This window comes from Leptodactylus fuscus, chromosome 2, assembly GCF_031893055.1.
Source record: "Leptodactylus fuscus isolate aLepFus1 chromosome 2, aLepFus1.hap2, whole genome shotgun sequence".
NCBI lineage: Eukaryota > Metazoa > Chordata > Amphibia > Anura > Leptodactylidae > Leptodactylus > Leptodactylus fuscus.
In genome coordinates this window covers 56,671,395-56,689,414 of record NC_134266.1, presented here as the reverse complement: position 1 = coordinate 56,689,414, position 18,020 = coordinate 56,671,395, and the positions used below count along the sequence as shown (strand labels likewise).

The following is an 18,020-nucleotide window of genomic DNA, read 5'->3' as shown; positions in this document are numbered from 1 at the left end:
TGTTTCCACTGCCCAAAAACCCATCGATCACCCCATCCACTGCCCAAAAACCCCTAATTCCCACCCCATATCACCTTATACATAGATCATATATATATATATATATATAAAAATAAATATATATATATATCTCTGTATATCAGATCTAGATAGGGAGATATATCTATATATATATACCCGCCATATAGGTATATATATATATATATCTGTCCCCTGTATAGCGCTAACATATTCTGCGGCGCTTTACAGCCACTGTGCCAGAGGGCTCGCAGTAATCAGCTCTCTAGCTAAATACATATATATATATCTACCGTATAAAATATATATACCCGCCATATAGGTATATATATATATCTGTCCCCTGTATAGCGCTAACATATTCTGTGGCGCTTTACAGACATTGTCAGCCAAAGTGTCAAAGAGGGCTCGCAGTAATCAGCTCTCTAGCTAAATACATATATATATATATCTACCGTATAAAATATATATATATATATATATATATATATATATATATACCCGCCATATAGGTATATATATATCTGTCCCCTGTATAGCGCTAACATATTCTGTGGCGCTTTACAGACATTGTCAGCCAAAGTGTCAAAGAGGGCTCGCAGTAATCAGCTCTCTAGCTAAATACATATATATATATATATATCTACCGTATAAAATATATATATATATATATATATATATATATATATATATATACCCGCCATATAGGTATATATATATATATCTGTCCCCTGTATAGTGCTAACATATTCTGTGGCGCTTTACAGACATTGTCAGCCAAAGTGTCAAAGAGGGCTCGCAGTAATCAGCTCTCTAGCTAAATACATATATATATATCTACCGTATAAAATATAGATATATATATATATACCCGCCATATAGGTATATATATATATCTGTCCCCTGTATAGCGCTAACATATTCTGTGGCGCTTTACAGACATTGTCAGCCAAAGTGTCAAAGAGGGCTCGCAGTAATCAGCTCTCTAGCTAAATACATATATATATATCTACCGTATAAAATATATATATATATATATATATATATATATATACCCGCCATATAGGTATATATATATCTGTCCCCTGTATAGCGCTAACATATTCTGTGGCGCTTTACAGACATTGTCAGCCAAAGTGTCAAAGAGGGCTCGCAGTAATCAGCTCTCTAGCTAAATACATATATATATATATATATCTACCGTATAAAATATATATATATATATATATATATATATATATATATATATATATATATATATATACCCGCCATATAGGTATATATATATATATATATCTGTCCCCTGTATAGTGCTAACATATTCTGTGGCGCTTTACAGACATTGTCAGCCAAAGTGTCAAAGAGGGCTCGCAGTAATCAGCTCTCTAGCTAAATACATATATATATATCTACCGTATAAAATATAGATATATATATATATATATATATATATATATATATATATATATATATACCCGCCATATAGGTATATATATATATCTGTCCCCTGTATAGCGCTAACATATTCTGTGGCGCTTTACAGACATTGTCAGCCAAAGTGTCAAAGAGGGCTCGCAGTAATCAGCTCTCTAGCTAAATACATATATATATATCTACCGTATAAAATATATATATATATATATATATATATATACCCGCCATATAGGTATATATATATATCTGTCCCCTGTATAGCGATTATGGCGAGGAGGTTTTATACTAGTGAGGAGGCATACGCCATTCTTTGGTCAGATGCATCAGATGCGTCTGACACTGAAACATTTGCAGACAATGAAAATGACAATATAAGTGTCAATTCCGATGTGTCTTCAGGGGACGTTCTCCCTGATGACATTGACTCTTCAGATGGTGAAGGTGCAGGAACTAGCAGTGCGGCAGCACACAGTGACACTTTCCCACTAATTGATGTGCGTTCCCTCCAGTGGGCACCTGCTCCATCTTTTGCCCCTAGAGTCCACCCATTTACTGCATCTCCTGGCATAACAGTGGATGATTCCCAGTTTACCCACATGAATTATTTTAGTTTATTCATAAGCGACGACCTCCTCAATGAAATTGTCCTTCAAACGAATTTATATGCCACCCAGTACATAACCCAAAAACCTTCCTCTGCCCATGCCAAAGATTGGACACCCACAGATCTAGTGGAAATGAAAAAATTTTGGGGCCTCACCCTAAATATGGGTATTGTAAAAAAAGCCCTCAATCAGATCATATTGGTCAAAAAGTCCCGCACAGTCAACCCCAATATATTCGGCAGTCATGTCCAGGCTTCGCTATGAGCGACTAATGAGGTTCCTTCACTTCAGTGATAATTCACAGGCCCCCCCAAGTAATGATCCAAACCGTAATCGGTTATTCAAACTGAGACCACTCATAAATTATTTGAACCACTCCTTTTTACAACATTACACCCCAGAGCAAAACGTCAGTGTGGACGAATCCCTCCTTAGTTTTCACGGCAGACTGAGCTTTCGCCAATATCTCCCTTCCAAACGGGCAAGATATGGCATAAAGCTATATAAGCTTTGCGAAAGCAGTTCTGGCTACACCGCCGCCTTCAGAATATATGAGGGACGAGATAAAAAAATTAATTCCCCAGGATGCCCCCCAAATTTTCCCATCAGTAGTAAAATAGTGGTGGAGATAATGCAGCCCCTGCTACACAAAGGGTACCACTTGTATTGTGACAACTTCTATTCAGGTGTGGCCCTATTTAGACACTTGCATTGTGCAAGCACAGGAGCATGTGGAACCATGCGCAAAAACCGAATTGGTTTTCCGCAGCAGCTAGTGGGGAAGGGCATACAAAAGGGGGAGTCCTGTTCTTATTCTTGTGAGGAGCTGTTGGCGGTGAAATACAGAGATAGGAGAGATGTATATGTGTTGAGCACAATACACCCCACAGGAACAGTGGCAGTGAGGGAAAGAGGGGCCACAGCAGACAAGCATAAGCCAATAAGTGTGTCCGAGTATAACAAACACATGGGGGGGGGGTGGATTTAAGTGATCAAATCTTACAGCCCTATTTGATAAAAAGGAAAACCAAAACCTGGTACAAAAAAGTGGCCATCTACCTAATACAAATTGGAATTCACAATGCCTTTTTACTTTATAAAAAGAAGGGAGGCACCGACAAATATCTGGATTTCCAGGAAAAAATAATTCACAACCTCCTTTTTGACCCTCAGGACCCCATAGAGAACCCCCAGTCTGAAAATGTCAAACGACTAACTGAAAGGCATTTTATCAGTCTAATTCCCTCCACAACAACACGAGCTAACGTGCAAAAAAAATGCCGTGTCTGCGCCAAAAATGGGCGACGCAGAGATACCCGTTACTTTTGTCCCTCATGCCCCTCACAACCAGGCCTGTGTATTTCTTGTTTTGAGAGATACCACACTGTTGTTCATTATTAGAGCTCTTCCCCAGAAAATATTCCACTTCTAATTTTGTGGTTGCCACCAAGCCCCATTTTTTGCATAAACCTGCAAATTCCTATTGTTATAAACTCTAAATTCCCTAAATTATACCCCTAGATGAATACATTGGGGAACAAAAATACTAATTACATTTTTTGCATCTTTTTCAACATTTCACAAAAAATCTGGATACTCTAAGAAGATGCTAAAGCACTTATTGAATGCCTGCAAACTATTCTAGCAAAATCTGGCCTACAAAATCCAATTAGCGCTCCATCCGTTCTGAGAGCGACCGTGTGCCCGTACATTCGGGTACCAGCACATATGGGGTATTGTCACGTTCGGGAGAAATTGGGTAACAAAATGTGGGGTGCAATTTCTCCTTTAACCCCTTTTGGAAATGCAAAATTTGGGGTAAAGCAACATTTTATAGCAAAAAATGTCATTTTCCCATTTGCTGGGCCAATTCTGTGAAACAACTGTAGGGTCAAAGTGCTCAATATACCCCTTGATAAATTCCTTGAAGGGTCTAGTTTCCAAAATGGGGTGATATTTTGGGGGTTTCCACTGTTTTGGCACTTTGGGGGCTCTGCAAAAGGGACATGATGCCTGCAAACTATTCTAGCAAAATCTGGCCTACAAAATCCAATTAGCGCTCCATCCGTTCGTACATTAGATTACCAGCACATATGGGGTATTGTCACGTTCGGGATGAATTGGGTAACAAAATGTGGGGTGCAATTTCTCCTTTAACCCCTTGTGGAAATGCAAAATTTGGGGTTAAAACAACATTTTATAGCAAAAAATGTCATTTTCCAATTTGCTGGGCCAATTCTGTGAAACTCCTGTAGGGTCAAAGTGCTCACTATACCCCTTGATAAATTCCTTGAGGGGTCTAGTTTCCAAAATGGGGTCATTTTGGGGGGGTTTCCACTGTTCTGGCACTTCAAGGGCTCTCCAAATGCAACATGGTGCCTGAAAGATATTCCAGCTAAATTTGCCCGCCAAAATCCCAACAGCGCTCTTTCTGCTCTGGACCTTACAGTGTACCCATACATCACTTTACAGCCACATGTGGGGCATTTCTGTAGTTGGGGGAAAATGCGTAACAAATTGTGGGGTGCATTTTCTCCTTTAACCCCTTGTGGAAATGCAAAATTTTGGGTTAAAGCAACATTTTATAGCAAAAAATGTAATTTTCCAATTTGCTGGGCCAATTCTGTGAAACTCCTGTAGGGTCAAAGTGCTCACTATACCCCTTGATAAATTCCTTGAAGGGTCTAGTTTCCAAAATGGGGTCACATTTTGGGGGTTTCCACTATTTTGGCACCTTGGGAGCTCTGCAAATGGGACATGGTGCCTGCAAACTATTTTATCAAAATCTGGCCTACAAAATCCAATTAGCGCTCCATCTGTTCTGAGAGCGACCGTGTGCCCGTACATTAGGGTAACAGCACATATGTGGTATTGTCGTGTTCGGGAGAAATTGTGTAACAAAATATGGGGTGCAGTTTCTCCTTTAACCCCTTGTAAAGATGAAAAATTTGGGGCTACAGTAACATTTTATTACGAAAAAAGTAATTTTTCATTTTCACGTCTCAATGGTAAAAAAATCTGTGAGACACCTGTAGGGTCAAAGAGCTCACTATACCCCTTGATAAATTCCTTGAAGGGTCTAGTTTCCAAAATGGGGTCACATTTTGGGGGTTTCCACTATTTTGGCACCTTGGGAGCTCTGCAAATGGGACATGGTGCCTGCAAACTATTTTATCAAAATCTGGCCTACAAAATCCAATTAGCGCTCCATCTGTTCTGAGAGCGACCGTGTGCCAGTACATTAGGGTAACAGCACATATGTGGTATTGTCGTGTTCGGGAGAAATTGTGTAACAAAATATGGGGTGCAGTTTCTCCTTTAACCCCTTGTAAAGATGAAAAATTTGGGGCTACAGTAACATTTTATTACGAAAAAAGTAATTTTTCATTTTCACGTCTCAATGGTAAAAAAATCTGTGAGACACCTGTAGGGTCAAAGAGCTCACTATACCCCTTGATAAATTCCTTGAAGGGTCTAGTTTCCAAAATGGGGTCACATTTTGGGGGTTTCCACTATTTTGGCACCTTGGGAGCTCTGCAAATGGGACATGGTGCCTGCAAACTATTTTATCAAAATCTGGCCTACAAAATCCAATTAGCGCTCCATCTGTTCTGAGAGCGACCGTGTGCCCGTACATTAGGGTACCAGCACATATGGGGTATTGTCGTGTTCGGGAGAAATTGTGTAACAAAATATGGGGTGCAGTTTCTCCTTTAACCCCTTGTAAAGATGAAAAATTTAGGGCTACAGTAACATTTTATTACAAAAAAAGTAATTTTTCATTTTCACGTCTCAATGGTAAAAAAATCTGTGAGACACCTGTAGGGTCAAAGAGCTCACTATACCCCTTGATAAATTCCTTGAAGGGTCTAGTTTCCAAAATGGGGTCACATTTTGGGGGTTTCCACTATTTTGGCACCTTGGGAGCTCTGCAAATGGGACATGGTGCCTGCAAACTATTTTATCAAAATCTGGTCTACAAAATCCAATTAGCGCTCCATCCGTTCTGAGAGCGACCGTGTGCCCGTACATTAGGGTAACAGCACATATGTGGTATTGTCGTGTTCGGGAGAAATTGTGCAACAAAATGTGGGGTGCATTTCCACTTTTAACCCTTAGTAAATGTGTAAATTCTAGGGCTAAATGAATATATTAGTGATAGAAATTGAAAAATGTAAATTTGACCTCCATTTTGTTTTAATTGCTGTGAAATGCTGAAAGGGTTAAAAAACTTTCTACCTGCTGTTTTGGATTCTTTCAGGAGTGCAGTTTTTAGAATGGGGTGACTTATGGGGGGTTTTATTACAGAGGCCTTTCAAGTTCCCTTCTGAACTGAACTGGTCCCTTGAAAATTGTGTTTTGGAAATATTCTTGAAAATTTGGAAAATTACTGCTTGACTTGTAAGCCTTATAATATCTGAAAAAATTTAAAGAGTGATTAAAATTTGATTGCAACATAAATGAAAGACATGGTTAATTAGATTTATGAAAAAATTTGGTTGGTATGACTCTCTATTTGGAAGACTTGCAATTTCAAAGTTTGAAAACTGCATTTTTTTCGAAATTTTCGCCAAATTTCATATTTTTTAATAATCAAAGACATAACATACCGACCAAAATTTACTATTGACATGAAGTACAATGTGTTACGAAAAAACAATTTCAGAATCACTTGTCTATGTTAAAGCGTCTCAAAGTTATTGCCATTTAAAGTGACACATGTCAGTTTTGAAAAAAAAGGCCTGGTCTTTAACATACTTTTGGGCCTGGTCCTTAACCGGTTAAAAACCGAACACAAACTCCTGCATGTCCGATTCTGTGTCTGGTTTAAAAAGAAACAGTTTTGCGGCAGAGAGCATAAAACGACCACGGGCGCTCACGGCCAGACACTTTTCAAACCCATTCAAATGAATGGGTTTGAAAAATGCCTGCAAGTTTCAGTCTCCTGCCCTGTTTCATGCAAGAAACGGAAACCTGCGGAACGGAGGCCGGGGCGCAGATGTGAACCCGGCCTTTCTTCTGTATTGAGAGTGGTTTATGACTCTTATTGAATGTTACCGTGAATGGAGCACAGGGCTGTGTAAAACGTAGAGAATATTAGAGTAGGGAACAGTCACGTCAAACAGTTCTATCTCGGGTGCTATAAAACGTACCAACTTGCCTTTGGTGCATATGCCTTTTCTTATGCCACTAAGGTTGCAGTGCTATCTAAATTATTTCCAGAGATATCACTGGTTGAAAACACAATTGGAATTAGGATAATTATATGCATCTCTATAATATACATGATATACATCCCAATCCCATCTGAGTTTGTCTTCTTTCATATGACATGAAAAAGAAGTTTGAACATTTTGGTAATAATATATAGTTACATAGTAGATGAGGTTGGATAAAGACATTAGTCCATCAAGTCCAACCTATAACCCTACAATCCCCTACAGTGTTGATCCAGGGGAAGGCAAAAAACCCCATGAAGCTCGTGCCAATTGCCCTATTTCAGGGGAAAAAATTCCTTCCTGACTCCAAATCTGGCAGTCAGTATAAAACCCTGGATCAACGAGTCCTTAAAATCAAGAGACCATAACCCGTTATATTTTTCTCTTCAAGAAAGGCATCCAGGCCCACTTTGAACTTGTTCAGTGAATCCGCCATCACCACTTCCTGGGGCAGAGAGTTCCAGAGCCTTGTTGTTCTTACTGTGAAGTAATATATGAAATATTACTGTTTGAAATGACACCCTTACACACACATTTTCTCTACATCTTAGATAGCGCTGTGCACAGTTATTTGTAAGATAAAGGAACTTATCTCAATACAGAAGCAAAAGGAAGAAAATTAGATGCAGGATTTCACAGAAAGGAACCAAAATGTGTAAACAAAGTACGTTATAAAATGTATTAATGGCACAAGTACTGCCAGAAAATCTAAATCTAAAGTTATCCAAAAGTTTAGTTACACTTTAACCTTTCCTATATTCTAACAGTTTAAGGCAATGTACAAATATTCTATAGTACTAGCCTCTGTCTGCGACTTCGTCTGCATGTTGTTGGCATCAATGACCTGCCTATATTCAGCAAATTTCTGCCGTTGATGGTTTGCCTGCCCCGGCGTTTCGGTAGCTGTGAAGCTGTCCTGCCGCTGAACTCATTCCTTGGCCGCCGTGCCTGTGATTGTTCCGGTATCTCAGCAGCTCGCTGGGACGCCATACAACGAGCATGTTGTTGGCGCCGATGATCCCCCTCAGCTCCGCTTGAGGAGAACTCTATGACTTCTGGTTAGCTTCATAGCTCTCATTCTTTTTGAATTTTGTGACAAATTAGATTTTCTTTTTCCCAGCATATTTAAAAGTAGAAAACTGCCAATTTGGATTAAAGGTGTTTTCCCATCCAGTGTGCCAGCATGTTGCCTGGAGCAGATCAGATAATATGCAAATGCATGTACACAATGGACTGAGGGTTAACTGAGTGTTTACACATAGAGATAACAGACCTGGCTTGATAAGCTGCTTAATGAGTAGTGTAATATAGTATCCTATTAATATTATAAATGTGAAATGTTTGAGACTTTGGATGTTCGGATGTTTGGCGGTCAATCACGCAAAACCCATTCCACCGATTTGGCTGAAATTTTCCACAAAAGCTACTTTTGAACACAATAACCCACAAACGTTTTCCACACGAACCCCACAAAAAACAAACTGACATCACCATCTCTGCAATCTCACACACTTTGGACCATAGCAAGCCCCTAAACTTCACATTACCCCCTACAGCCTAGCCCCTAACCCCACACATTCACATTCACATATACTTTCCCACTTTCACCCTCACCTTCACCATCCTGCAGGAGCCTACCTATGTCACTCTCCGGACCAGCCATGTTTGCCGACCTCCACCGCTGGGAGGATGCGCGGCACCGCCCACCACACTACTCCGCTATCTTCACAGGAGCATGCGCACTTTGCGCACATAAACAACGTGTTACTAGCACGCCACCATTTTGCACCTCCACCTTAGGCCGCAGCACACGAAATCCTGCCTCCAGCCGCTATCACCTCCCTGCTGTTTCCTCTGCACGATTCATCTACCAGCTCGACACTGGTAAGTTCACGTACGCCATAGCCCTTCCCTTACACAATCGCGCATACACTGCGCTACCCCCATCATGTCTCCGGTTCCTGCCAACTTTGCGTCCTCCGCCGCCTTCTCTTACCTGTCCTGTGGCTCCCGTCTGTCCATCGCTGCGCGGAGGCATCCTCCTGCTCATCTCCGCCGCCTACACTGGGCTAGGCTGCCGCCGCGAAGATTCCTATAGCAGCCACTAGCTCTCCCACGCCTCCCACACAGCTCAGTGTGTCCAGGCTGCTGCAGGCTATGCTACGTAGCCTGCAATAGCACTGGCACGATTATGCAATACATTACGATTGCAATGCATTGCATTGTTCAGGACACCCCCTGCTGGTGTACAATGGTACTGTTTTGCAAGCTGCTGGATGCAGCCTGCAAACCTCATTAGCATTAAAATAAAAAATAAAAAAAAATAAAAAAACAATACTGTGAAACACACACATTACCTATCCCCGCCTCCGAAATCCCCCACTCTACTAACTGAACTAAACCTGCATACACTCACACTATTAGGCTATGCATTGCAATACATTGCTATTGCAGTGCATTGCATTATTCAGCGCACCCCCTGCTCTCCTTCACACTCACTAAACGCCCATGTATTTGCTGAAAATACACGTCTACAAATACACGTGTAAGGGTCCATTCACACAGCGTAACGCGGCGCTCATTTGGTGCTTATTTTTAGGTCAAGCGCCACGTTACGGGAGCATTTGCACCACGCTATTTACGGTGCGCGTTTACGGTCGCGTGTACGCGGCGTTAATGCCGCGTAAACCCGATCGTACAATTTTATCCACGCCTCGATTTACACACTTCTACAATCACCGCAGACGAAGTCGCAGGTAGCAGCTAGTGTGAACATAAATTCCTAACAGTTGTGAAGCCATGTCATTTACCAGGATTAAAAGTAGCCTATGTTTTAATTGAGGTTACAAACTATCTATGTGCCAAATTTCATTCAAATCTGTTCAGCCGACTTTCACATTTAATTTATAATAATAATAATAGTATAAAACAATTAACATACACATGTCTAGAATGTAAACCGCGTTCTCCATGGGTAATTTTTCTGTGAACATGACAAAAGTTGGGTTCCTACATGATGTTTGTGTTGCAGTCCATGAAAGCCTCGTTTCTACTTGATTATATGTAGTAGTCTATTGGTGGGTGAATTTTTGTCAACAGGAATTTTACAAGGGCAAGGAGAGGTTCATCAAAGAAAGAACCTATGCAATACAGCTCAAAAATGAATAAAAATGAGAGCACTCACACTTTAATACGTCTGTATTTGATGCTGGATTATAAAGGTGTTTATGTTGCCGTACTGTGCTATAACTATATTCTAACCTTCTTACAAAGCGATCGGCTTTCTATCTGGCTTTCCTATTTAACTGATAGGAAGTGCTTTGTTCTGTAGCGTTCATTTACACGCAAATATTTCTGTATATCACTTGTATTATAATAGCTATAGTTATATTTAGATTGCATCACTAGTATGCCATTGTTATAACATCAATTCCATTCTGTTTTCTACATGCAGATGTGGTATCTTCTAATGACATTCTGCTCTTTTTACAGACTTTAGAAGACGCAATCCTTGAAAAGCCTTTTGACAAACAAGACGCTTATAATATGCTATCAAGGTTGGAAGCTTTGCTAGTGAATAGCTGATTTTAGCTCTGCATTTTATATTAAAATATGGAATAATCTCTCACATGCTTGTCTGATGACAAATATGCAAATACATAACCTGCTTTTTTGTAACTCTATTGTGCGTTCCATGAATGCCGTGGCAAAGGTAACACTAACAATTTGTTCTTCACTATTTCATAGGTTGAGTGGTAAAGAACATAGTGTCTTTACTGGAGTTGCCATTGTGCACTGCAGAAGTCAAGCAGGTATTTGTGTTATTTGTTCTCAATTTCTTTAGCTTTTAGAAAGTTGCGTTTGTGTAGGTAGAATGTGCCAGCGTTGTTATGTTGTATCCTATTTTAACATGCTTGTGATGGTGGTGGCACTGCCGCAATGTTCAAACTAACATATAAGCATTTTTAACCCCCTCAACAACCTCCTGTGTAGGGGGGCATTGAGACGGAGGAAGTTGGCGCTGATTCTGGCGTGGACTCTGCATGTTAATCAGCGCTGGAAAAAAAAGACTCCCATTCACTTCAATGGGTTCCGTTTTCCGCACGGAACCCATTGAAATCAGTGGGAAAAAAACCTCCATAATGGTGCTCCAAAAGAAGATAGCACACTAGGAGTTGGATTGCATGACTGATGGGCTACTATGACAGCCAGGGCCCAAACAGATCCCCAGTTGTGCTGTAAGCATATGCATAATAGTGCCATGCCAGAAGCAATAATGCTGAGGAATACTCTGTATTCTGAAGCATTATAGAAGTGATGAAAGATTGTGGAAAGAAAAAGTAAGTTTAATTGGATTTTTATTTAAAGTCTCCCCAAAAAAACAAGCAAATATACCCTTTTTATTAAAAAAACAAACAAAAAAAAACAACATCCCATAGTAAAAAGTAAACTTATCATATGTCAAACTTCTCAAGCAGTCTTGCTCCTACCTTCGATGGCCCATAGGAAACTGAATGCTAGTGGTGCGGCTAATGTAGATACCTCCTGCACTAGTTTCAGAGATGTGTGCAAGGTTATAAGACTATGCTGCAATACTGGGTGGGGGCTGAATTTCTAAGTTAGATTACCCGAATTATCTCCTAGGGGACACTCCAATCCCTTGCCCATCACCCCGCTGGTTCTTTATACTTCCATACGTTATGATCCACTCCTGGATTTTGGCAGCTGCATAAAACACTTGTATAGGTGCCTAACAGACTCTGGTAGAAACTAAAAGTTCACTGTAACGCTGGCCAAGGTGCTCTGCTATCCGGGCAAAAATATAAATGATCACAGTTTTTAGATGGCAGTGTGATTCTTAGTGGATGGTTATGCAGCTAGATTGTTCATGGCCACATGGTTTCCCCAATCAGCTTGTATGGCAGCATGCTTCCAGCTGCATGTGGCCGCAACGTTGAAATGAGCCTTAAAAATAATCTTGACTTTTCCTGGCCTTGGCCACGTCTATAGCATTTGTGATGATTATCTTGTTAAACATTTCCTTTAATGCATGTATATATGTCTAAAAGAGATCTTCAGTGTTGCCCGTACATGTAGTCCGATATTTGTTCATGTTTCAGATAACCAACTGGAAACGGATGTTATTGATTTTTACGAGGAGACAAAAGTTAAGTTTGCAGACCTGTCAGAAGACCTCCTGTGGGAGTATATTGACAGTGGAGAGCCAATGTAAGTCTGACTTGGTGATGTAAAGAAGATAGCCCAATATGTAAAGCACATTGACAACACATCATTTGGCTTACTGATGGTGATATAAACCTATTTATTTAAAAGGATTATCCCATCAAAACAAGTTATCCCATCAGATAAGGAGTAACTTGCAGAATGGTGGGGAGAGAACAAAGTATAGCTTTCAGCTATCTCCCGTTGAAAGTAATGGAACGATTCAAAAATGCCCCAATGACGTCCCTTTCAGAACTGGGGACAAAATATCTGATTAGTGGTGGTCTGAACTGTTGGACCCCCTGATCTGCAAGTTATCCCCTATTTTATGGATAGTGGATAGCGTTCCTTGATGGGAAAATCCCTTTAAGGGAAAGATTCCATTAACTTAAAGTGCATACCCAAGTGGGCACAGCAGTCTGAGCTCCATATCCGCTGGACATAGATTCAAAAGGTAACAAACTGTCTGAATTCTTGCATCCTCCACTAGGGGGAGTTTGAAACGTAGAGTTTATAAAGTAGACTCAATAATAATACAGTAGGTAGTAAGTACTGGCAGCTGCAGGCATGTTCTCTCAAATCTATGTCTGTGCAGGGGATGGAGCTTTATATAAAAATGCTGTAGCCACTATAAAGATCTGTGAAGAAATTCATTGGTGCAGAATCTTTAGACGGAAAAAATGTTATCAAGTTAAAAGGTGTAATTTTATTTTAAGACATCCGTTGGGTTGAGTTCACGATACCATTGTTAGTGTCCATTACTGTCATTCATCATAGGATGACAGCAATGGACATTAACTGTAGCTGAGTGACTAACACAAATAGACCCCCTCTATCCTGCATGTACAACTATTTCTTGTGTTAGAAAAGTGAAAAATAAAATGATGTAAAGAAGCTTCTGTAGTGCGTGTGTGTGTGTTGTTTTAGGGGTTTTTTTTGGGAAGGGGGGGTAAATTCTGAGGGACACCCAACAGAAGGGGCTCAATCTACATTTGTCATTTAATGTCTGTTGCTCTGATCCTGTGACAGCAATGGGCATTAACAATGGTAGTGTGAACCCACATTTGCATCCATTAGAAAGACGACTACTACTACTACTTTCAGAGGGTCCTCCTGAAAGAGTCCCCTAAAAAACTTGCCTGTACGTTAATGTAGTGCCTCACTCATTATGGCGCCTTGATTTATAAGGCATAGTCATGCAATCCTGAAGCAAGTTTCTCCTGGTAATACATCCCTTTAAGCCTGAAAGCCCCAATAAGTCAGGGAGCATTGCGCCTAAAATGATATAACACAACTTACATCTGTGTTTTAGTGAGATTCTTGGGAGGTCCTTACCATTTTACTGACTCCTAGCAGTCTTCAAGTCTTGGTTATTTCATTCTTTTCAAACTGGAAGAATAATTTCCCATAATAATGCCCCATACATCCACATGACTGCTGCATCCATCTGGCCACTATGGTGATGGTAGCACATATGGCACATGACTACTTAAGCCAGTGATTGGTTGTTGTGGTCTTGTGGATGTGTGGCCAGTCATTGCTCAAGGAAAGTAAAGACTGGGTTAACCACTTGGTGAAGGATTGGCGGGGGATTTAACCGTTGAGGGTTTTTTTTTTTTTTTTTTTTATATTTCCGGCATCTACTTCAACTTCTTAAACACTCAGATGACCCCTTTATGAGATCATCTACAAAACAAAACTGATACTTTCATAGAAACCAGTTGACTGGTAGATATGACAGATAGCTTTTCTAATAAATCTTCAGTTTTGGTGTCTCAAAGGCCGACAATAGAAATGGCTAGCAAAGTTATTAGGATGTAAAATAAAAGTATGTTTTGGGGTAGGGTTTGGCAATGCAAGTATTAAAACACAAGAACAGAGGCATTACAGTAAAATCATGTTATTTTCTTAATGCAGGGACAAAGCTGGTGGCTATGGCATTCAAGCTCTTGGAGGAATGCTGGTAGAAAGTGTTCATGGTGACTTCTTAAATGTAGTTGGATTCCCCTTGAATCACTTTTGCAAAAAATTGGCTGAGATCTACTACCCACCGCCCAAACAGGCCATACACAGAGTGAAGCATGATTCCATCCCTTATGTGGAGAGTTTTGAGAACCTCAGTGATGTCGAAAAAGACTGCACCTCTTCCAGCTCTACCGGCAAGGCAAAGAAAGGAACTCAAGATCACATTGGTAAAGTTGGTAGCTGTGTGTCCTCTACGGCCTGTACTCCAGGGGTTCAGAATGGGGTTGAAGAAAGACCTAAACACTGTTCTCAAAAACTGTCAAAAATAAATGAGCTCCTGGATGGATTTAAAGCATCAAAGGTAATGTATTTTTTACCTGTTGGGAGGTGAAGTTTTTTTTAACAGATAGATGGAAAACTACTGCACTTGTGGCACACAAAATGAAACGTTTTCACAGTCCATTTAGAAAGCAGAGGAACAATGAAAAAAAAAATCATTGCAAGGGTGTCTACATTTTTTAATCCATCATCTTACAGCATGGAATGTGCCTATACATAAAAATATATGTAATATAATATAGATATATATATATATAGATAGATAGATATAGATATGTGTGTGTGTGTGTGTATATATATATATTTATATTTATATATATATTATAATTAATAAGAAAAATATAATTAGCAGTATCTACGTAAAGGGGTATAAACGTTTTTTGACTCTACCACCTAGTGTATATTGGTACCCCATTGAAGGCTATGCAGGTGCTATTAACATATTTTGTTAGCTAAAGTATTGCGCAGTTGGATTAAATACGTTTTCCTGTAAAATAGATGCCGTAATCCACATTTTCTAGCTAATCTGGTCAGGGTAAAGTTGCAAATGTGTGTAAAATTGCTGAAAAAGTTGATACAATGGATATTTTTATGTATTACACGGATATATTTTAGGCCGTATAGTCACATTATACTTGTATCCTGTAGCAAAATTTATTTTTTCGAACCTAATCGGGCAGCTTAAACCTTGTGCAGGTGCAGAGTGGAGATAAATGTCGAGCACTCTGATTCCCTCTACTTGTCTTCTGTTTACAGACATTGTTTGCAGCATCTAAACTGAAGGTCTTTGATAAGTTGAAAGATAAAGGTGCGCTGAAGGCCATGGAAATTGCGGATAAGATTAATGCTTCTGTACACGGAACTGAAAGGCTTCTTGATGCTTGTGTTGCCCTTGGCCTGCTGGAGAAAACTCATCAAGGTGAATCTTAGTGGTAATTTATTTCTATGTAATGTTATAGTCTTGAAGACCTTAAAATGAGAGCAAGAAATCTATCAGGATATGGTAGCATTCCTGTGTGCAATTGATTTTCACAAGGGAAACGAATATTGCTGAACTTCAGACTAGTTCACCTTTGTGGCTGAGCTTACAGTTAATTTTCAATGCCTGGTATCTGGCAAACAGGAGGCATTTGTTAAACCATTTAGATCCTAGATGGATTTCCCACTATATTGGCTGTGCTATTACGGTCTGATTGGTGTCTTAAGTGTGTGGGCTTCCTCCAATCTCTTCCCACATATAGTTGCTTTGACTGCGCCACTCCCAAACTAGCTGCTGCTCTTCTCCTCCCACTAACTATACTGTGCATGCCTGATGATGTCACACTGCCCCCACCTGTGTGTCATCATCAGGCATGCACAGGGTGGAGCTGAGCAGCAGATAGTGAAGCCCATTGATGGATTGCCATGACCCTAAAAGCCCTTTCCTACTCATTTGCATAGGGTTTAAAGAACGGTCTGCCTAAAAAAAACTTCTCCTAACTCTCCCATTTATTTTAATGGGAGTCTGGAGCAGATTTTTTCCTCTAGCTCTATATTCGTCATGAACTATCTTCAGGCAGATTCCTCCTTGCACACCCCATTAAAAAAAAAAAAAATCTAGTCCCATTCATTTCAATGGGATTTGCTAGGCAGAATCTACCTGAAGATAGTCATGACGCTTCTTTTTTTGTATTCTAGAGGAAAAAATCTGCCTGGTTGTCAGTTCAGCCATACATACGATATGTAGGAGAAATAACAGAGGAATGGCACAAGGCAGATTTATAAGAAGATATGCTCTGGAATTATTTCATGGAGGATACAGATATTTATTAATATTATTATTCATGAGAATAGAGATAGCAGGAGCGATGAGAGGTCCTCTCTAATGCATGTAATGCTAGCGGGGATGGAGCATAGAATGTCTCCACAGTTATAAAACAGATGAAGGTACTACATTATAGATCGCATTTTTAGGATATTTAATCATTCAGATAACAAAGGAAGCAATAGCTTGGATTTCTTTCACATATTTGGCTACCTTCACATCTACACAAAAAGGATTGTTCTCACTTCATGTAAAATGAGAGCTATGGAAAGGTTTGGAATTTAGTTTTTTAACCAGTTGGCGGTATTTTAGATGAAGTGGAATCCAAGTCTTTTTCTGCCTCCCATTCATTTTAGTATCTGCTGCTTCTTTTTGCCGCTAGAGGTAAAAACCTGCCTGACTCCCATTGAAATAAGTGGGAGAGTTGGGAGGCTTTTTTGAGGGGGATCCCGATATATAATGGAGGCATAAATATGTTACATTGGCTGTGCATACATTTTAAAAGGTTTTTTTTTTTTTTTTTTTTAATATGAATTTTCTTAATTTTTATGCATTTTTTTTAAAAAATTTTGTTTTCCTATATTTATTTTATTTTCTTCTTTCCGTTGTGAAGTGAATTCCTGTAACAATGGTGAGAGCGTGTTAGTAGGAGGGAGCAGCTGTGACTGTCTTGTCTTTTATGGCTTCACATTGTTGCCAGTATATGTAAATAATTTCCAGGGATGCTTTGTGTTGTTTACGTGTATTTACTGATGGTATTCATATATACTGTCTACAAGGGACCTTGATGGAAAAATTGCCATGATAATAGGCTTTCTGACTTGCTTTACAATGTGCATATATAGATGCACTTGTCGGTTAAGGAAGCACTCTAGGAATTTTTGCTGGACACCCAATACTAATTCGCCCAGTATTATCGCAGCATAATTTGTTTTACCCCATCTCAGTTGCATCCATACATTATAACAAGAGATGAGCGAATAGTATTCGAAAGTAGAGTTTTGAATACCTCGCTCTCATAGGAATGCATGGGAACGGCCGTACAGCAAGAGGTTAAGCGCCGGCCGCTTAACCCCTTGCTGTACGGCCGCTCCTATGCATTCCTATGGGAGCGAGGTATTCTAAACTTTAGTTTCGAATACTATTCGCTCATCTCTAATTATAACCCTTTTATTGGGAGCAATACATTCATAATGTTGACTACCAGTCCAGAGTCTACCGGGATGACTTAAGCATTTATCAAATCTTTCCCCTGGCAGCAATAAGATCCTCCCCTCCTCGCCAAGTAGGATTTCCGTCCTTGGCGAGGAGAGTTAGGACACACCTCTGACTCACACTAACTGTCTATATTACCTGTGCGTACCGTGCGCAGAGTACTGTGTATTCTGTGAGAATCCTCTTCACACTGCCTTC

General features: G+C 39.9%; 1 protein-coding gene across 2 annotated transcripts in view; it reads left to right on the top strand.

The window, feature by feature from the left end:
• Positions 1-18,020, top strand: part of ASMTL (acetylserotonin O-methyltransferase like) — a 155,836-nt gene that overhangs the window by 128,436 nt on the left and 9,380 nt on the right. For both annotated transcript variants that reach the window (XM_075263844.1, XM_075263843.1), the window contains exons 5-9: positions 10,769-10,833; positions 11,024-11,088; positions 12,397-12,505; positions 14,417-14,825; positions 15,560-15,722. In XM_075263844.1, the coding sequence (XP_075119945.1) occupies positions 10,769-10,833; positions 11,024-11,088; positions 12,397-12,505; positions 14,417-14,825; positions 15,560-15,722 (811 nt within the window). The remainder of the gene's footprint in view (positions 1-10,768; positions 10,834-11,023; positions 11,089-12,396; positions 12,506-14,416; positions 14,826-15,559; positions 15,723-18,020) is intronic.